This window comes from Xiphophorus couchianus, chromosome 1, assembly GCF_001444195.1.
Source record: "Xiphophorus couchianus chromosome 1, X_couchianus-1.0, whole genome shotgun sequence".
NCBI lineage: Eukaryota > Metazoa > Chordata > Actinopteri > Cyprinodontiformes > Poeciliidae > Xiphophorus > Xiphophorus couchianus.
The window spans coordinates 16,719,771-16,740,825 of NC_040228.1; the positions used below are offsets into that span (position 1 = coordinate 16,719,771).

General features: G+C 37.2%; 1 protein-coding gene across 3 annotated transcripts; it reads left to right on the plus strand.

Annotated features, from left to right (window-relative positions):
* Positions 1 to 21,055, plus strand: ngfa (nerve growth factor a (beta polypeptide)). 3 transcript variants are annotated; one of them, XM_028030241.1, is made up of 4 exons: positions 1 to 179; positions 9,750 to 9,899; positions 17,882 to 17,986; positions 19,784 to 21,055. In XM_028030241.1, the coding sequence occupies exon 4, from the start codon at positions 19,795 to 19,797 to the stop codon at positions 20,653 to 20,655; it is 861 nt and encodes a 286-aa protein (XP_027886042.1). In that variant the 5' UTR covers positions 1 to 179; positions 9,750 to 9,899; positions 17,882 to 17,986; positions 19,784 to 19,794; the 3' UTR covers positions 20,656 to 21,055. The 3 variants fall into 3 exon arrangements, with proteins under 3 accessions (XP_027886042.1, XP_027885957.1, XP_027886119.1); XM_028030156.1 differs by lacking the exon at positions 9,750 to 9,899; XM_028030318.1 differs by lacking the exons at positions 9,750 to 9,899; positions 17,882 to 17,986.

A 21,055-nucleotide genomic window follows, 5' to 3' on the forward strand; every position in this document is an offset into this window, starting at 1 on the left:
GACTGTGGGAGGCACACAGACTGAAGTGGATGGCCCAAGACCTGGATGCAGAAGCGGGATTTTGATTTTGGGATAATTCTTCTGCAGCTCTGGGGGAAAACAAGAGAAGAGGAATATAGCTGACTTACTTTTCAACTTTTATCCAACATTGGAGAGAGGAGAAGGAGCATTATAACGTGGTGAGTTTTGTTCTTCTGATTTGAGAGTTGAGATAAAACCTGAGGAGTGTGCATGGCGTTTATTTTTAGACTCTTTTCTTTTTCTCTTTTCCTCCTTTACCTGCTTCTTAGTGAGAGTGAAGCCCTCTTGGTAAGGCTGAGGTTAAGCACCAGGCAGTTAGTCCTGCTTGCTGGGGAGAAAATTTCAGCTGGAAACAGCACACAGAAGGTGCCATAAAAAAAGTTTTACAAGATAACACTGCTAATGTTTGTGGTGCCATGTGCTGTCAGCATTTTTGCGTCACACACAATCATTTTCTGGGTTTGTTAAGAGAGCGAGAGGGGAGGACTGAGTCGAGCTTCAGCAGAGCAGAGAATACAGAAATGAAGATTAGAGAAGAAAAGAAAGGGGTTCTCCAAACTTCAATGGGAAGTCATTTACTGCTCAGTAAACTCCTGGGACATCAGGTTACCTCGTCTCCCCCCCTCTCTACCTTTTTTTTTTCTATCTGTCTTTCTTTCCCACTCATGTTACACAACCCTCAAAAGACTTGTAGATTCTGATGAGCTCCAGTGTCTAACATGAAGTTACGGAGGTTATCTGAGGGAGGGGCCTGGTGCTTGTGTGGGCGTGCCTTTTAACTTTTATTATTATTATTATTATTATACCTTTTTTTTATATCCAGTGTTGTATATTTATGTTTCAAGGCAAGTTTGTGAATTTAACTCTATGCCTGCCACTCCTACATGGAATTCTTTTCGGGCTTTGACAAAGCAGGAATGTCATGACGAACAAACATTTACTCACACAAACCAACATTAGACATCAAGGGCTTCAGGAGTAACTCCATATCGATTTAGCCATATCGCGAAAGGTCAAGTTGATTTTGTTTTAAATTAAATATCAACATAAAAAAACAAATGTGATACTAAAATAAATAGTGATTTTATCACTTATTTTTGCACTAACATCAATGTATCTGCTGTTTTCCTGGGTAATTAAGCATCAAACATTAAGTATCAAAGACAAAACTGTGGAAGGTAAAAAAAAAAAATTCTTAAGTGATTTTTGTGGCTGGTGTGAACCAACATGGATGCTGACAATTTTTCAATGACTTCTTTTTAGGACACAAAAATCCCATGGTGTGGTTCCACAAACCTCCCCTCAGGTTCATGTTGCTTTTACTGTTACAACTGCACATTCAAAATTAACTTTCTAAAGAGTCCTAATCCTTTTTCTTGCTCTGTGAAATAAAGATAAAAAGAGAGATAATTTCTGCTTGAGAAAAAGTTTGGTATTCTGTCAAATTCCTTGCTTAGTGAAAAGAGGTGAACTAAAGATCTCCTAAATCTTCACTGATTCCTTACATGTGCTGCAATTCTTCTGTTAACTGTGTGTCATGGCTGTGGCCTTCTGGCATAAAAGTATGTTTCATTGATGAATATGTTTGAAATTTATTCTTTCAAATTGTTTGACTTTAAAACAGATTTGCACCAATTTTTCACGGACTAAGAAGCGAACCTGGTGCCAGAGCTAAAAACAGCTTAAGGCATTTGAACTCATGTTTCTATGTGTATGGAGGGCAGATGGACAGTGCTGTTATCCCCTTCAGACAAAGATATCTGTGATTATTCATGACCCTCTCAGGTTTCCCTTTGAAGTTGAGTTACTGCTTTCTCTCTGTTAGCACCAGTGTATTCCTGTGTGCATTGTTTATGTGTGTATTCTTGTGTAATCTGTGTGAGTGTGGACTATATGTTGAAGAGGGAGCAAGAGCCACAGAGAACTCTAAAGAGACTTGTACAAAATTCTGAATGTCTTGCATGTTAGTGCAAACTATGATGTATGCTGGGTTAGCCAGAGGTTGAAACATGCTACACTATTTACACATTTGTGGAAAATTACCACCTGTTATTAACAGTCATTTTGGGTGTTCAGTTTTAAGTTAAACTGTTTTTAAATTTTGTGAAGCTATATGTGTTATTTGTAGGATGGTAAGATATAAAAGAGCCATAATGATGATGACTTGACTATATCAAAAGCATAATATTTCTAGTATAACATTATAATAGCTTTAGCATGTTGAAGAATGATATAGAAAATAACTATTTACAAATCTGATTAGAAAGAGAGAGAGTTAATTAGTTCTATATAGTATATGATTTTTTTAACTTTACTTTTTTCAAAACGCTTAGTATGATTAGTATTGTGTTTAAAACACCCAGGGTCCTCATATTAGTCCCAGTCTCTTATAAACTTTCTCCACCTAGATTTCATCTTATATATTTTTTCATCTTCTATTTGGTTTGTGTCAATATATGTTCCTGGTTCTGTCAGTTTTAGATTTGGATGTAGACCAGCGGTCTTCAGCTCCAGTCCTTCATGGCCAGAGTCCTGCAAGGTTTAAATGTTTCTTAGCTTCAAAATGCCTCAGTCAAATAATCAGGTCATTAGCACGACTCTATCTGGAGAACTTGCACACTAAGGAGGTAATTCAGCCATTTCATTGCTTGGACACATATAAAAGCTGCAGGACACTTGGTTTTGAGAACTGAAGTTGAAGATCCCTGATCTGGATGCCCCCTTCATCTTTTACGCTGATTATTGTGTTTTCATCCAAATATTGATTGAAAACAGTGACAACTGTGCTGTTACGAGCTAAATATGTCACCTGTCAATGTTCCCAACCTTTCAGTCTCACATTCTACAAAAATAATCTAAAATGTGAAACATATGTGACAAATAATTTATGGTAAATAGGAAAGAATAGATAAATTGATGTGTTTTTTAATCACCTGAATGGAAAATGCATATGTAGTTATTATCTGCATACCATACATGCTTATTACCATTCTGCAACAAATGCAGCTAAAATGTTATTGATGGAAATGTTAGTTATAATTTTCACTACTAATGTATTTTTCCAGTTGTCATTTGTAGCTTAATATTGGACTTTAAACAATACATTTGTAATTGTTGTAACAATGAGTAATAAGTATCCAACTAAATAAAGAAACATGGTGTCAGCAGGTAAAAGCATAATTTTTTTTCCACATACGAGCGCATTTCATTTTAAAATTCAACCAAAATTGTGATTCAGAGACTTGCAAGAATTTCATCTGCATTTTCAATCATATTCTGATTGACATTTTTCACATTTAGATAAGCAGTGATGTTCTCAGTCTAAGAACAGTTATCTTCTGCTTGTTTTTGCTGCCTCTAATGCAAGTTTTAGAAAAACTGAAATAACTAGTAGAAAAGTGTGGAAATAATAGCAGACTGTCAGGTTAACCTGACAGTCTACTATCTCCAAGTTATCTACTATCTCTAAATTTCATTGATATGGTGGCAGAACAAAACAAACAACATATTAAGGCACTTCTTACATGGCAAACAAAGCAAAAACTGATCTATGTAATTCTGCCTTCCTGACATTTGCTTAAAGTCTTTCTCTTCCTCGCAATCTGAAAGAACCACCAAAGTATCTCCACATTTCATAGACAATTGACAGTTTCCTATTAAGGCACTTAAACTTTATTTTAACACAACTCACTGATACCGAAAAGACAAGACTTCCTTATGCTTGACGTGACACTTTTTCACTGATCAGAGGTAATGAAACTGATTTAGCTACTGGGATGGTGAATGAGTGACTTGAGACGCAGGTGTGAAAACTTTGTGGAAGGCAGTGTAACTGGGAAGAAACCTGAGCAGGGAAACTGAGGGCAGGAGATTAATCCACACAGAAACGAACATAGTTGGAGCCAAGCAAGCTATCAAATGATCTTATGAACAAAAAGCTAAAAAGTAACACTAAAATAAATATCTAAAGCAATACACACAAAAAAGAACCATAATTGACCACAAACAAGCCAAAATCTAAGCCAATTGAAAAGCAAAAGCACATCCCTTGCTGTTTTCTTCCATTTCCTTCATTATAATGTTCTCACTGTTTTCTGTTAGCTTAAGCATTTCATAAAGCAAAAACTTAAATCTGCTGTTGGGAGTCAAGGAGAGTTAGAGTCAAGCTGGTGACAGGTATCATTGGCACCTGAATGCCTGGTACTTAAAATATAACAGAAAACAAAACAGCAAGCAATCCATTGCAGCTGCACTCTCCCTCAGGAATTTCCATTTGAAACCAAAAATAAAAATTCTCCAAATGTTTTATTTTTTTAAATAATTTCTTTGTTTTGTCTTCACTTCTTTTATTTTAAGATAATGACAATGTTAGGTAGCTGACATTTTGCAAGCAAAACATTTTCACACTGACCAAACTCGGATTGCACAAAAGTTTACTCTGCAAGCAAAACATGCAATTAAACAAGTGGAATCTCTCCATCACCCTTCCTGTAGGAAAAAACAAAAAAGATGTTTGAACATATACAGGAAAGCATCTATTTACAAAAGGTAAGGAGGTGATCATTCATGGCTCATAATGTAAATTGAGCATGGTTCTCATTTCATTCAGCACTAGGGTTTAAGGACATCTGGTGAAAAGCAGCCAATTGTAAGATCTGTCTGGAATCAGTGGGAGGACAAAAGGTCAGAGTTCATCCTTGGGATTTCACGTCTGAGCCTATGGAGGAAAATAGGCATCTGGTAGGCATGGAAGGTCAGAATTTAAAACCATAAACACAGGAGCTTAGAGCAGAGACTAGGGCAGAAAAATGGGAAATGTGGCCAACCTTAAAACTTGAGAAATGGTTCTTCCTGTGATTTTTTTGTGCATTTTTAATATGTTCTTTTCACTTGTTATGTACAGGCAAGTTGTGCTTCATTATCTAATGAGTTATGTGACAAATTGATTATTTTTTTATTTCTTCTATTGTAATTGCTGTTAAAGTTACTTTATTTAAAATTTTTTCACAAAGTCTAAAAGCGAGGTTGTTTACGAACAGCACCGATGTTTGATATTTAGATCTTTCTGAGATTAGACAGACAAGTTGTCTCACATGTGTCGTTTCTTCATCTGGACCTGTTTTTCTGCCTCTTCCTATTGTACAATAGGTCAAACTATCATACTCCCACATACTCCACAGGTGCTTCATTTAGGTTTTCTGTCTTCCTCTGTGTGATACTTTTCTTGTGTTTGTGATCACAGTATATGCTTCAAAAAGTGACACCTAAGTGTGCAGACATGTCTGCACATTCTGCATTAAATGCCTCTCTGGTGCTTAGCTATGAGTCGCTGTTTCTTCATGCATGTGCAAACACAGTAGCTGATAAATCATCAAATTGCTGAAACCTTTTTCAGAGCAAGAATAACTTTGTCATGGTGCTAATCTGTTGACTTAGTGCATGTCTTCTGTTTTGAATTGTTTCGCTGCAACTCTTTTGATATGTGCGCGTGCGTGTGTGTGTGTACATTTGGATTGTTTTGATGACACCGTCTTCGTCTCCCGCTTCCTTGCCCTTTATCCCAAATGGGATGCAGCTTGTCTGGACATGACAAGAACCTCTACCTTGTTGCCATCATTATGGTAAAAATATGTCCTTATTTTACAGTGTTGATTAAGAAGCAAGCAGCATTTTGGGCTTTTAAGAAGATGCTCTACAGTGAGATAAATTCATAAACTTCCATTCTTATTCATTTCCTGTCAGAAGTCAAATGAAACAGGCATGTTATTTCTTTAGCAGTTCTGTGAATTATGCACATGTGTGCACATGTACAATATATATACACACATACATGTCTACTTGGATGTGTATTAAATGCATGCACACACCTTAGCCCCAAGAACCAAAGCAAAGCCATTCACTGTGCACTTATTTGGATTGCTCTGATGGGAGAATGCACAGAATGCAGAGGGATGAGCCACTGGCTAGTTGCTACAGACTGCTCTCAGCCAGCAGACAGAATTAAAATGCCGTCCTTGCTTCCATCTGTGTTAGCCAGAGATGATCCCTAAATCACTATGACTTCAAGGTCTTTATACCTGCTTTTCTTGGCCTTTATCTTCAAATTTTCTAATAGAATTGTCATCTAAAATCCGAGTATTTATGGCGTTTCATTAAGATTTTTCACTGAACATGAAGGCATTTGAGAAGACGTGATTTATCAGAGATTACATGCACAACCAGAAAACACAAGCAGCTGAACTGGAAAGCAGGCACTTTATCTCTTTCACCATAGATCTGCTCACACACTTAACATGGCATGCTGCTTGCAGACAGAGGATGGGCCTGGGAGGTCCCACACAGACAGGTGGTTGACATCAGCTGGAGGGGAGGGAGGGCAGAGAGACACAGAAGCACAGAGAGAGAGAGTGATGACAGAGTGATGTAGAGACCACACAGAACAGAAAATGGTGGGGTCAAGTCTTTAGTAAGCATGACGGCAAACTGACAAACACCGGGAGTAACATTAGACTTTTCTTTTTTTTTCTTCAAGCTTGGTTTGTTGTCTACAGAATGCACAGCAGTCTTGCATGTGAAACTCATATTACCAGCAAGTAGAGGTAAATTTATGCTTTATATTGTTGACCAAAACCTTTTAGAAGGCTGTCGTCTTAAACATAAGATATCTGGTTAAAAAAAAAACATGTGATACTAACGAAAACATACATGGTTTATTAGAGTTATTACATTCACGTTATTTATTTAATTTGCATTTTGAAATTCTAATAATATAACCCAGTGCATTAATCATCAACAAATAATTTACTGTCTTAGCAATGGTATTTTAAGCTTAAATATATTTAAAAACACTTTCTAAATTGAGTGAAATAAAGGTTGAGAGACTGAACATTGCTAAGTGGTAATAATTAATTTCAATAGATACTTCTTTAGTAAGAGTCCAACTACATAGCGCCAAAAATTTTAAGATTATTTGGTTTTACCATTTAGTTGAAATTGCAAACAGGTTTATACAATACCAGAAGGACCATTCAAACAATGCACAGTTTGCATATCCTTATTTCTGATGAAACATATACACATTTTTTGTCTACAGGGCCACACCCATGCTTGTGGCACCAGGACAGCAGCGCAGCAGGGAAAAGGGCACAATGGAAAATTTTTGGTGGCTGAGCAAGCACATCAGTATCTTTACGCCCACGTCTGAAAACATGCAAATTTTACCCGACAACTTGCTTCTGATTAATTCTCTGTTTTGTTTACTATACCGCACAGTCACAGGTGCTATAGAAATGTATGTACTTGCATGTCAACGGCAGAGAGGTCATTGAAGCGCAGATTTGTAGGAAAATGAGTCAAGGTCGACTCAGGCTGGTGAGCCGTGTGACTCACCCTTAGTCAGCGATCTATATATGAAACACAGCTAAGATTTATCTCATGTAATTACTATTGTTGAGTTTCTCCATTGGAATTAATAATGTACGAACCTCTTCCACACTGTAATGATTCTGATATTAATCTAGATTTAAATCAAAGTATTTATCTATTAATGTCACAAAAGAGGTTGGTGGTTTCGGAGGGGGCACCCGAACGTGGGCAAAGGGAGGCAGAAGTGGAGAAAAAAAAAAAACTGTTTAATAAAAAAGACATCTTACAAAACCAAAGTCCAAGGTTCAAACTTTCAAACACAAAATGAAGACATGAAATAAATCCCAAAACATACCAGAAACATTGAGGGAAGAATTACTCACTGGGGTAGTTTCAAGCAGAATACATCAGCTGAGGATGGATGAACCAACAAAGAACAATGAAAAACAGTCATCTGATGTACTGAGTGATGAATGGAGAATGACACTGAATGCAGGTGAGTTAATCAGGGGATTAGGAACAGCTGTGAAAAACAGCAAACAGGCAGCGTGAGGGGAAGATGAATAATTAACACAGAGGAAGCTGAACTAGACACATTAGATAATAACTGGGTAAGTTTTGCAAATGACAGAATTAAGAATATGTATAAATCCTTTGCAATTATATATACAGATGGTTCAAAAGATTTAGATTAAAATAAAACTGGATTTGCTTAAACTATTAATGAACCAGGTGTATTTATGAAACAAAGAACATCTGACCGTTTAGCTATGTATACAGTGGAAATGTTAGCGATATTGATGGCCTTCAAAAATAAATTCAAAGATCAAAATAAAATTGAAAAAGTTCTTATATGTTCAGATTTATTATCATCACTGATGTCTATTTTAAATGCCTCATCTGACAGTCATGGAGTTGGTGTATGAAATTTATGAAGTTATATTTAGAATGACACAAGCTCAAATAAAGATTAGGTTTACGTGGATACCTGCTCATAAAGATATAGAAGGGAATGATATGGCAGATCATTTAGCTAAGGTGTCTTTAAAACAAAGTAGAATTATGGAAATAAAATCTGAAATAATGTAAATCTGAAATAAAATCAATTAGTAAGAGCATAATTAAATCCGAATGGCAACAATTGTGGCAGGAAGGAACTAAAGGTCGTCATTTATTTAATATACAAAAGAAAGTAGGGAATATGGAAATAATTGGAGAACATCGAAAAGAGCAAGTAGTAATGACAAGATTGCGGCTCGGACATAATGGATTACATAAAAACTTTACATTTGATAGGTAAACAGTTGTGAGTGTAGTATGGATATGGAAACAATAGAACATGTAATAATTCATTGTGAAAAATATATAGTAAGTAGAGAGAAGCTAAATCAAGAAATTAGGAAATATGATATGGAGATATTAAAACTTAATAAGATATTAATTAAATATAAAATAAATAAAGCAGTTATTAGATTTTTGAAGGAAACAGGATTATATATAAGAATTTAGATTAAATTCTAAATTATTGTAGAATTTAGAATTTATCCTGGAGTGTGGACTATGCGGGCCCACACTCCAGCATAGTAGATGGCAATAATACATCTTAACGTCAGATGTCACCCGCCAGTAAAAATCCAAAAGAAGAAGAATAACTAGACACATAGAAAAAACGCAAACGATGAGGTACAAGCACAGAAAAAGGAATAGGTTAAACCAGGTAACTAAATACGGAGGAATTAACTAATATGTCATAGCCTTAATGGAAATAAACAACTGAATATGGAAAAAATATTTTCTTACAGTAATAAACTCGGAAATAATTAGAGAGAAACACAAAAGAAACAAAAAACAGGCACAAGCACCTGTCAATAGTTTCTTGAGAAGAAACATTGTGCTGAAACTCTACCTGGCCTCTATCCATGAGTGATTTTAACTCCCCATTAGGACCATTAGCTCAGCTCTTGGATTCATGTTAACCTAAAATGTTGTCCCTTGTTTTTTGTTTCCTCATACTTCACTTCTACTTTACTTACAGTATATTCCCAATACAATATTACATTCCCCTTCTCTAGCCTCCTTTATAACTTGTTGTCTCTCCCCAACCCTTGATGTATCCGACTTCTTTCTCCCTGTTTTTCCATCTTTGTCTTTGTCCTTGACCGTGGCCAAACAAGCATTCTTGCATCTGGCCCTCCTCTCTAGTCAAAGCTGTGGGATTTTAGATTCTCTCCAGGAAGGGGAGTTACTGCCATAGCTATGCTAAAAGATTAACCACTTGTCATAAGAAGATTGCTGAATGTCAAGGTCATAAAAACTAGGGTTCTGGAAAACATGTTAATCATTTTGTTCATTCTGCCTTCAAGGCCTTAAAGACTGGACTCCCACGTCCACTTGTCCACTTCAGGAAGAGGGTGGGTTTACTGGTTTACTGGCTGGACCAAATTATAGCGAGGTGAGACCGGAGAGAGAGCAAAGCCTTTCCAGAATACAACTGGGATGCTCTGCCTCCAGAGGTTGGTATCAGCTAGTTGCACCTACTTAGTTTCATTTATTTGAGTACAACTAGTGTAGTTTTAGTAGGCCATATTTTGGATCTTTAATAAAGTAAAATTACACATTGCTCCCTGTAAGCATTTGTTTCATCTTAATCTTTAAAATGCCACAATTTGCACCTGACTTTATTTTATTCCTGTCATGATATCCCTTTAATGTTAAATCAGATGCTGTGATCTTACTTGAGTAGCCTTTTAAGCAAATACTTTTTTACTCTTGCTTGAGTATTTTCTTTGATGGTCATATTTTACTATTACTTGAGGAAGAATGTATTGAAGTAGTGCTGCTCTGACTTGAGTACAATTTTGGAGTGAGTGCTCTGCTCCTGGAATATGGACAACCTTATTGCTCAAATTTACAGGTCCTAGCCCAAGTGATACAACTTGGGGGTTTTTCTACCCAAAATATTTTACAGAATATATAGCTTTAAGTCAGTTAGTCTCAAACTAAGACAATCAAATCTTTAGATTATAATAAATTTTTGACTTGAATGAAAAAGAAGCACTTCAGCAAAAAAAGAAGAAAGAATCCCTCACTGTTGTATTATATTCAAATGCAATTACTGCTGAAATGAAAGTCAGAAGAAAATGTTTATTTTGGAGTTACTCATAGATGCCACAAGGTGATAGTGCTGTGTTTGTTTTGAATTCCCTTCAGGAATATCACAATGACTCAATCTTACTGTTAGTGATTCATACTTCAATGTAGCGTAAGTGCCTTGAGGTACTGTTTTGGTGTGTCTACTCAATGTCAATGTTGCTGTTTAAAAACCCACAACTCCGAAATAGAGTTTTCAAGAAATTATGTCTAGGATTGTGTACATTAAGCCAGTGGTCCCCAACCCCCGGACCAATTGGTGCCGGGCCGCGCAAGAAATAATTAAATACTTCCGTCTAGATCCCAATGTAGATTTACTACAGAAAGCTAATGGATCAGAAAGAATCATTTGCATCATCATCTGCTGTTGTTTCAAACTCAAAAAAATCATTATTTTTTTGTGACTCATATGAGAAAAGGTAATTTCTTTATCACCTGTGTATGTGCATTAACAGAGGAGTAAAGGCGCTTGTGGACACAAGCATGTTTTCAACTACACAACTGTCTTGAAGTTGTTGGGAACATACTTTATAGGATGTGAAGTCTTATCTAATATATAAGATGGTCTTCCAATAGGTCACTGAATAGCTTCTATGGCACAGTATGGTCATTTGTATCCAATTTCAGTTAATTTTTTAATGGGAAGGAGACATAATCTAACCTTCACCAAAAAGATCCCAGGATTTTTATCAAAAACAATGATTGTGTAATTTTCCTCAGAGACAAGACAACATTAACTCATGCCAGTGCTCTCCACCTGCACATATAAACTTGCATGGTTCTAAAATCTGTTCTCTGTTAGATACAGAATCTGCTACTCAGGAAGTAACCTCTGGCTTATAACTGTGAGCCAGGTCTAATTCCAGGAGCAAAAAGTGGGGATACAGATAAATGAAAGACCATCAGAAAAAACAGAGTTGAATGATGACTTTTTTACAATCCCTCGTTTTCATTTTCCACACCACCTCTGTTCTGATTCTCTCAGGATGTCCCTCAAATATAGTTTTGTCCAATTTTTCCACGGCTAGTAATCAAAACATCTGTGGGAACTGATAGTCTGTGTTTATTACAAACTTTCTTTCTTCTTTTTTTTGTTTAAAATTGGTTGATGAATGATTTAATTTGCTCCAGAAGTTTACTTGCATAATAAGGCTGAGCATTCAGATAAAATCTTGAACCTGCATACCTACCTGATTCTTTTTTTTTTTTTTTACATTTAATTGAAATCTACATTCAAGGGTTTAAGATGTTGTGCCTATGGGCTATAAAGTTTAGGAATGTTGTAGAGCCCCACTCAATAAATCCATCAAGTTAATACAATGTGATGTGAAGAACCGCCGTCGCCTTTTTTCCCCTTTGGAGCATTTCGACTCTGCAAGCCTTTGTAAATGTTTTTTGTACTGCGTGTTACATCATTTGACATTTTATTGGGGAATGAAGTGCTTTAGCAGGAAATGCATCTCTGTCACATTGGCACTGGTTGACTCATTCTGAACTTCAGGTCAAAAAATGTAATGTTTCCAGTATTTCTGATTCACAACAGCTCAATTGGGTCTCAAACCATATGCCTTTAAACATAAAGAACATGTGGATACACATTTAAAAATAAGGTGTATCAAAAGTTCATTGAAATAGTTGTTCTTAACTCAGTCCAGAAGCCAATGAATATAAGGCCCTGAGCAAATATGTCTCACCTCAGTACAAATTTTCTACAACAATGCAAATTTTTGTTCTTCCACTTGGGTCTCTACTACACCCAGACATTTTCCTGTGGGTATTCTACATCGTTGCTCTAATTGGTGTAGGACGCATCTCCTGAGCTCTTTGTAGGAATTACTTCTCAGTGCAACTCTCCTACGTGTTGTACAAAACTTAATGGAGAAACATTGTGATGACGTCCTGAAGGCAGAGTGTCAGATAGAGCAGGAGCTTCAGAGGCCCAACTTCAAGGCGTTTAATTGCGAAGTCAAATTTTGTTTCAATTTGTGAAATATATATATAGTGTTTTTTTCTTAACCCCTTAATTGGCAGTATCCCATCCATGGGACAAATCTAGTTTGTTTGAATACTCTGCCCTTTTTGCTGCCAGTTAAGGGGTTAATTATGCTATAAAATGGCACTATGTGCATCCTAAATAGGACCAAAATTAGTTGTATTTTTGTCAGATTCACTTATTGCACTTGAAGAGTGGCACCTTATGGTTATTTAGAGCTTTATGCAAGTTTAGTTATTCTTCAAAAAATTCTTATGCTGTTCAAAGTGTCACTGAAATGCGTTTCAGTGATGTTTCAAAGAATAGGGAGATTTACTGTTGTGCTTAGCAGCATGCCAATAGAATCTCATACATTTAAATGTGATATTTCGACAAAACATTTCTACAGTATTATCTGATTAAATATAAGCCATCAGAAGTGTTTACTAACATTGTGGATAGTTTGCAAAACTTTATGAATTTCAATAAATTCAGTAAAAGCACTTATAAATTAGAGATTACAAATTAGCTTACTTTTTTATTGGCATTAAATAAATCAGAGTTGACTTAAAATAATCACCATTCGATGACAGCTATAGGGTATAAAAGTGTAAACATCAGTGGCATAACTTGAGTTTAAAATGTGCAGCTTGATTTAAAGTGAACATATATTATCAGATTGCTGGGTTCTTTGTGTAAATTAAAGATAAACATATAGAAAACATATTTTATGGAATGTTAATATTTTTTAAAGCTGTTTGGCTGAAACGGTACATTTTGCTTAAATAAAAGATATTTTTGTATGTATGTGAATTACATCTTTTGGAGTTATTTGAGGTGGCTGACCCCATCCTGACATCACTTAAGAACCCACATATTTATTTTGACATTGTGCGTTTCCATGACTACTTCTCACAAAGCACCTAAAGATGCTTATGCAAACAATATGACATCATTTTACGTGACAAAAACTAAATTCAAGGCAGCACCTTAGTGCTTGAAAGATTTTGACTGCCTGCTTATCCAACTGAGACTTTGTTTCTCATGAAACACTGAATAAATAATGATTGCAATAATAACTTTTTATTTGAACTAGGGACTTTCATTTCTAATCAAACAAACCGCAAATGTCAATCTCACTTATGGGAAGCAAGATGACCTGGCAGCCATCCCACTCGAAGATTATTTCCAGTGGTTGACAGCGAGAGGAAATGCACTACACTGAACTGTTGAGCGACTCAGAAAAACTGTTTACCTTTCTCAATTTTTTTCTCTGCTACCCCCTCACCATCTCCTTTGCTCTTCCTCCCCCCTCCTCTGCTGCTGTCACGCTCTCCTTCTCACCCGCTCATAATCTGATGCCGTTGTCATCATGCTGACAGATGTGCGTGTTTGTTTGACCAAACCGCTGAAGCGACGCGCCTGCTCATCTTTTAACAGGGACTTGTTACTAATGACTAATGCACACCACAGATAGGACAAATCTGTCACTTACTGTAAACTAACCTCGTACTGATGGAAAGCAATGCTCGCCTTTCATGGTGTGGGCCACCTGCGTTTTCTTTACTGTTCACCTCAGCCAAAATTAATTACATGGCAAAAGTAGATCTCTTTTTTTTGTTGACTGGCTGACAAAACAAAACCATGCTACAAGGATCTGTTGTGTATATGGCTTGGCTCCAATGGCGCTGACTTAGAGAAATGTCTCTGTCAGAAGTGTTTCCGTCTCCTACAGGACTTGCTTTTATTATCATAGCTTTGCAGCTGAGTAATCTGTGATTTTTCTCCACTTATATACATTTTGTTTATTAAAATAACTTCTCTCTGCCTGAGCAATCGCTTCTTCATTCTTGCGGTGCCTTGCCATGCTCACGCTATCACCGCATACAATGAGAAATTCCACAACAGAAAATGTTTCTGATTAATTGGAAAAAAGGGAACCTCCTCTCTTTCCAGTAAACTATGCATGGCTGCTTCTGCCACATACCAATTCTCCTTGGAGGGTCCTGCTTATTGTATAATTCATAACAACTTATTAAACAATTGCTTTGTTTACATCACTGTGTGAAAACGTGAATTACACTCTGTCTGCTCTTTCTGTTGCTGTGAGAGTTTTGGAATTTCTTTGTCATTATTTGGACACAAAATCATCTCCTTCTAGCGTTCCAATTCTTTCAAGACATATCTCATTATGTAGTATATTAATGAGTGATGCCTATGCACCAAATAAAAATAGATCTACTTGTGGCTATGGGAATGAGATGTTGCACTCTGCAAAACGTTTTCCACCACATTGCCATAGTTTGTAAATCTGTCACTTTTGGAAAACTGATGTGAACCCTGACAAAAGCAAACACAATCTCAGATGAGCCATCATATGTGTCAGTCTGAGCATTAGCAGCAGTGATCATTAGCAATCATCATCTGTTGCACCATCTAAACATTTTAAATCTTTTTGGAGGAGTCTTCGACTACTCTTTATGTTAGATAGTTGCATCAGCTAACAAAAGCTTGGAGACTTTTGTTTATACATGTTGCTCTTAAGGTCTGACCACAAAATTTGAATCAGATGCAAATCTTAACTCTTCTTGGCCAATGTGACAGATGGTTTTATTTCGTTTGCTCTCCTCTGGTTGTTTATGCAGCTAAGTGACCCGTTTTCAACAGCTAGACTGATTACTTAAGTACGCAGAGCGTAGTGGATCAAGTGAAGAAATAGTTGACATCCGTTCACCATTCGTGGAAAACAAATGTTTCCATAATTGGACAAAACACTTAAGAACTCATCTGAATATTTTCCTGCACTAAAAAAAATTTTTCATGCATTGCAGTAATGTGCATGTTTCTTATGTACAGTATTACTGTGAGAGATTTTGAGGCAAATGCTAAGGTAATCCTATAACTCAGAAGTGTTCTCTAAAACTCTCTGACCCCCATGCTCATGGGAACAAGTGTTTACTCTGCCTCCACCAGTATTAAACAAAAGCCACATATTTTCAACATTAAGATCCTACAGGCTCACCTCGGGCCCGGCTGCCCGTCAACCTGGATCAGTCAGTTTGGCCCATGTTTGGACCACCTCCGGATGTGTATATGTGAAGCTGAGTGTGTTTGATTGTGTTTATTGAACTCAAAAGATATCCCTGTTCTATCAGTTTGTCAAAACAATAGCTATCTGCATGGCCAAAGATTACTTGGTTGTTTTGGAGATGCAATGCAAACTGACCTTCCACCAGAGTTTCCTTAATGCATTCATGCTACCTAAGGCAGTAAAAGAGTAGGAAAGAATTTGGACATAGAATCCTCACATTTTATAGTTGTTCTTAAGTAAAATACAACAGAACATCACCAACGGAGAGAAACAAGAAGTAAAAGACTGAAACCACTGTTAAAAGTTTTCACCACTAATTATTACTACATTGGACTAAGAAGCACATTTCCCTTCATCATGTAAGTAGAGCGAGAAATAAACTAAAAGTCAAGCATAGTTAATATTTGTCCTATTGTCCTGTTGTTTAACACAGTTTGCTGTTCATAGGAATCTATATAAATGGTACAATTTTCCAAGTTGCAGTCAAAAGCATCAGTGTATTTTATTGAGGTTTTATGTAAAAGACCAATCCATAATACCACACAATTATGAAGAGGAAGGAAAATCATACAAGGTTTTCAAATTAGTTCGTTTTTACAAATCAATCTACAAAGCCGGTTCTTTGGGCTCCCAAATGGCTCCTCAGATTTTATTGCATAAATTAGAAAAGTATATTTGAAATAAATTGCCAATGAAAAAAAACTAAATTAAATCAAATGTTCAATGTTCAATATTAAATTTTTATTTTGCATTGCCTACAATCTGTCTTTTAGCTGTCTATCACATTAAAATCTGTCCTAATTTTGTGTGGATTTATTTTAAGTATTATTACCCAGCTTGTAAGATCTGTCTAAAGGTTGAATTATAGTTGGGCTTTTGAAAGGGCACCCATCATGTTTTAAACTTTTGCAGTTGTGCGTGCTAATCATTTTTCAATGCCTTTAAGGAGTAAGCACTGTCCTGAATGCTTCCAACTCGGTCCACATGCTAAGAGATACAGTGATGCCACGCTGGCAGGATGTGGGGAGTAGCGTGTGTGGAGAGGGTTGGGGCAAAGGGCATACTTGCTGGGTAGGTCTTGGAACCCATCGGCAACTGCTTGCAGTTCTACATGCATTTGTGGTTGTAACGTGACAATATCTGGTCCAAGTTGTATTGATACTTGTGGAAGTTGTGTCTAACTGCCTTGCACATAGCCAAATGTGGAAATTGTAGTTTGAAGAAAAAAATATAATTATAGCCTCTAACAATATTAGCTTGTGGGAAAATACCTGAGCATGGATTTAAAATACCAAATTTATTCTCTGTAGTCCAGTTAAGATTTCCAAAGGGAACTGAGCCAATTATATTTTGATAAGCCTCAGCTGCCTGTCTTTGTAAGCTGGTGGATACAAAGCAGGCAGTACCCACACATAATGGATCTTGCTATGTTGTAAAAGAACATTTTTCAGAGGACCTCTGTGCCTCAGAAGGTAAAATTAAAAACAGAAGCCACTGTGTTTTTGTTAAGAAATATACCATCGACCACTAACTGCTTTCTGAGCTTTGCTATATCCAACCAGAAGGCTGCAAACTTCACAAGGCAAAAACATTAAACTTGAAGAGGTAAATATTTGCAGCACCCATAAACTTTGTGGTATTTCAAAACTGAGACTATAACAGTGAGATGGATGCAGCAAAGTATTGTTGATAAGTAGTAACTGGTCAGCTTCAACTCACCTTAGTGATCTCTTGAATATTTGCATCATTGAAAGACATATATTCATACACATTAAGGCATCTAAATATGCAAATTATTCTTACAAACACACTCATATACATTCCTGTATGTACATGAATGGGATGTCTTTTGAAGTTGGTGTGGCAACATTTCAATGCATGTATTCAGATCCTTTGAGTGGTGCATGTTTGACAGCTTTATATTAAATAAAGTCCATAGCTTTTAAAGATGTGTGAGATGCCCCATATAACAATGAGTCACAAGTCTTAACTTCGAAAGTTTTAAATGGTGAGTGTATGCACTTAGACTGCACTGGATAAAATGTGAAAGCTTTACCTTTAATTTGATTTTTTATACAATCTACTGGCATGTATCAGCCTGAAAGAAGACAGCTTGATATTTTGAGACACAATAACTTTGTTACTTATGCGATGGTAACTTTGGCTTCCAAAGGAAAAAAAATAAATACTATATCAACATAAAACACTATTGATAGGTACTAGTTTTAGTAAAATTATATTTCTTGTAGCCTTTATTTTGTGTATGTGTGTGTGTATCACAGAGCTACGGTTCAGAGGGTCCAGGTGGCAGGCATGAGGGCCCCAGTTTTCATTGGAGTTTGGCTCTAGAGTCCACAGGAGCTTCTTCAATTGAACACATTTCACAGGTACATCTAGACCTTGCAAACCAACAACAAAAAAAAGACAGATAAGAAAGGCAAGACCGGAACTGTTGTGGTCAGTCTTTTTCTGAGTTATGTATTTATATAAATATTCTAGATAAGTGCCTTGCAAAAGCATTCACACCCCTGGATCTTTTTTAGATTTTTCATGTTAATACCACAAACTTTGTTTTATTTCTCACGATAGATGAACATGAAAAGCTAGACCACTGTGAAGAGGAGGGAAAATCATGATTTTCCTATTTGTTTTTACAAGAAAAAGTCTGAAAATTGTGGAACCTTTAGAAGGATTCATCAGCTACTTCCTCTAAATGGCTCCTGACAAACTCCAAACAGGACTGCTATTTCAGAGTTATTTCACATGAAGGTCTTGTATGTGGAGCGCACAACTAATAGTTCTCCTATCAACAGATTCTTCCATAAGCTGTTGCTCTCTGGACGTCCTCCAGAATGACATTGGGCCTCTGGGCTCTTTGCCTGACCTGTCAGTTTAAGTGGATGCTAATGTCTTTGTAGGTGTGGATCTGTCAAACTCTTCTCAGTTTAAATAATTTTATCTGTGACATGTCTAGTGTGTGCTAAAGTTATTTAACAATCCTATGGGTGTCGGGGTACTTGCTTGTTTGGGATTTGGCTTTTGTATTTTTCAAATATTTTCTGGTGTTTTATTGATGTTTTAGAAGTTGGGCCAGCGTTTCCATGATTCGAGTACACAAACTGAAGCAAAGCATTATATCACAACATTAGCCATTAGCATTAAGACCGAATGAGCGGTAAAAGTGTTGGAATGGTGATTTCATAGTGTGAATGGATCACACCCTGAATCATGCTGGAAATTATGTATTGTGCTGGAGGGGGAGTTGTTTCACTTTGTGTTATCCAAAACCGATCTTGTGAGTGGGTCATTTTAATGCACTGATTCTAGATTTAAAACACTCAAATGAATGGCCCTTCCCATGATTATTGCTTGATATTTAGTTTATTCTTGTGTTCTCCTCTTGGAGCATTTGGATATAGTTATGTTAGACCTGTCTTAATTTTTCCCCTTTGTGTAGTTTGTTTGAGTTTTAGTCACTAACATCTACCGAGAACGTCTGGGATGACTCCTACCACCGTCACCCCAGACAGTCTCAGTAATTGTGTCCATCAGCAAGACAGGGGACAGAGGGTGCTATTTACAGTTTAGTTCAACTCCCTTTGTGTCCGTCTTTCTCTCTCAGTTTCCATTTTTCTCCCTGCCACATCTGTATACCACATTTTCTCTGATTAGCTTCTTTGTCATTTCCTCAGCATTAAGGCTACTGGATTTTGTTTGTTTCTTCCTGGATTCTTTCGTTAGACTGTCTGTCACACTCACGCCAGTTCCATGTTCTGTTCCCTTAGTGACTACTGTATAAGTCTCTATTATTATTATTAAAGAAACACTCCAAACTTTTGCCTCGGGTTCTGCCTGCATTTTAGTACAACTAGAAACCAAATATAACGATGCCTTCACAGAACACCTGTTTTAATACTGACGATAACGTACACACAGGTCATTTATATTTATTAAATGAGTAACTTGTGAAGGACATTCTATGAACTTGATTTGTTTTTTAGGGTTATCAAAGTCTACCAAAAAATTAGCAATGAAATACATTATAGTTTGCAGGCAGAACATTGAGATAAACTACATTAGACTCAATTATACATACATTCTTCTAAGCTACTCATTGGGCAATTTCTCAAACATAAAGCTGTTGTAATAGTGCTAACTAAGATGATTTTCTGTCTTTGACCCAGGACGTGTGCCCATGAGGTCATCACTACTGGTTCTGCTCCTCCTGATCGGCGTCCAGGCTGTACTGAACATGGGAGGTGGTTTGGCCCGGAACCCTGGAGCAGCCAATCACAGCGCAGGGCAACAGGAGACGGCAGCAGCCAGGGGACAGCTTTCTCAGGACCAAACTTCATATCAGCAACACAGGACCACCCATCATAGAACCAAGAGGACACAGAGTGCAGCCTCAAACATGCAGAACAGAACCCCTGTCATTGGACCCTCTCCAGCAGGTTCCTCTCCAGATCCCTCCAGCCCAGTGGTGGACCCAAAGCTCTTCTCTAAGAGACATTATCGCCCCTCACCTCGTGTTGTCTTTAGCGAGGTAATCCCTTCGCATGACGTTCTGGATGGTGAGGGTTATGACTTTGAAAGGGTGAGGGGGCTGAGGGTAAGGCGCAAAGCAGTATCACACACCATGCATCGAGGAGAGTACTCTGTGTGTGACAGTATAAATACCTGGGTGAACAAGACACGAGCCACAGACATGTCTGGAAATGAAGTGACAGTACTCTCCCACGTTACAGTCAACAACAAGGTAAAGAAACAGCTTTTTTATGAGACCACCTGTAGATCCCCGACGCACAGGAGTTCTGGAATCGTAATCGGGGGACGATCTGGAGGACGAGGTGGAAAGCAAGGCTCCAAGACAGGCAACTCGGGTTGTCGAGGCATTGACAGCCGCTACTGGAACTCCCACTGCACCAACACAGACATATATGTAAGCGCTCTGACCGTCTTCAAGGAACAGACAGCCTGGCGTTTCATCCGCATCAACGCTGCATGTGTGTGTGTTCTCAGCCGGAATTCTTGGTCAAGAAGACCGGGACACTGACTGAGGTGTGGACCGCTCTTGACCACTGGACTATGAAAGCAAACACACATTTTTACAAAACAGCCACTGCAGCATCTATGCCAATGCTCCTATCATACACCCACTGATAACAGCAGTCAATAAACATACACATGCCCACACACACACACACACACACACACACATACACATTTCTTCATTCAGTCCCTTGTTCCCTGACCCTACCTCAGTCAAAGAAGTCCTAGTAGTTTTAAGTTATGAGGACCGCATGTTATATTTATGGTTTATACAGACAAATATAAAAGTATATACAGTATGTGTATATATACAAAGTTATTTCAACTTTTTAAATGTTATTAATGTTGTTATTGTTGTTGTGTTGTCCATGCTGTTATTTATTAAACACCTCAGTGCTTGCCTG

Coding starts and splice junctions, on each gene's coding strand:
- ngfa (XM_028030241.1), top strand. CDS start 19,795: ATGAGGTCATCACTACTGGTTCTGCTCCTCCTGATCGGCGTCCAGGCT.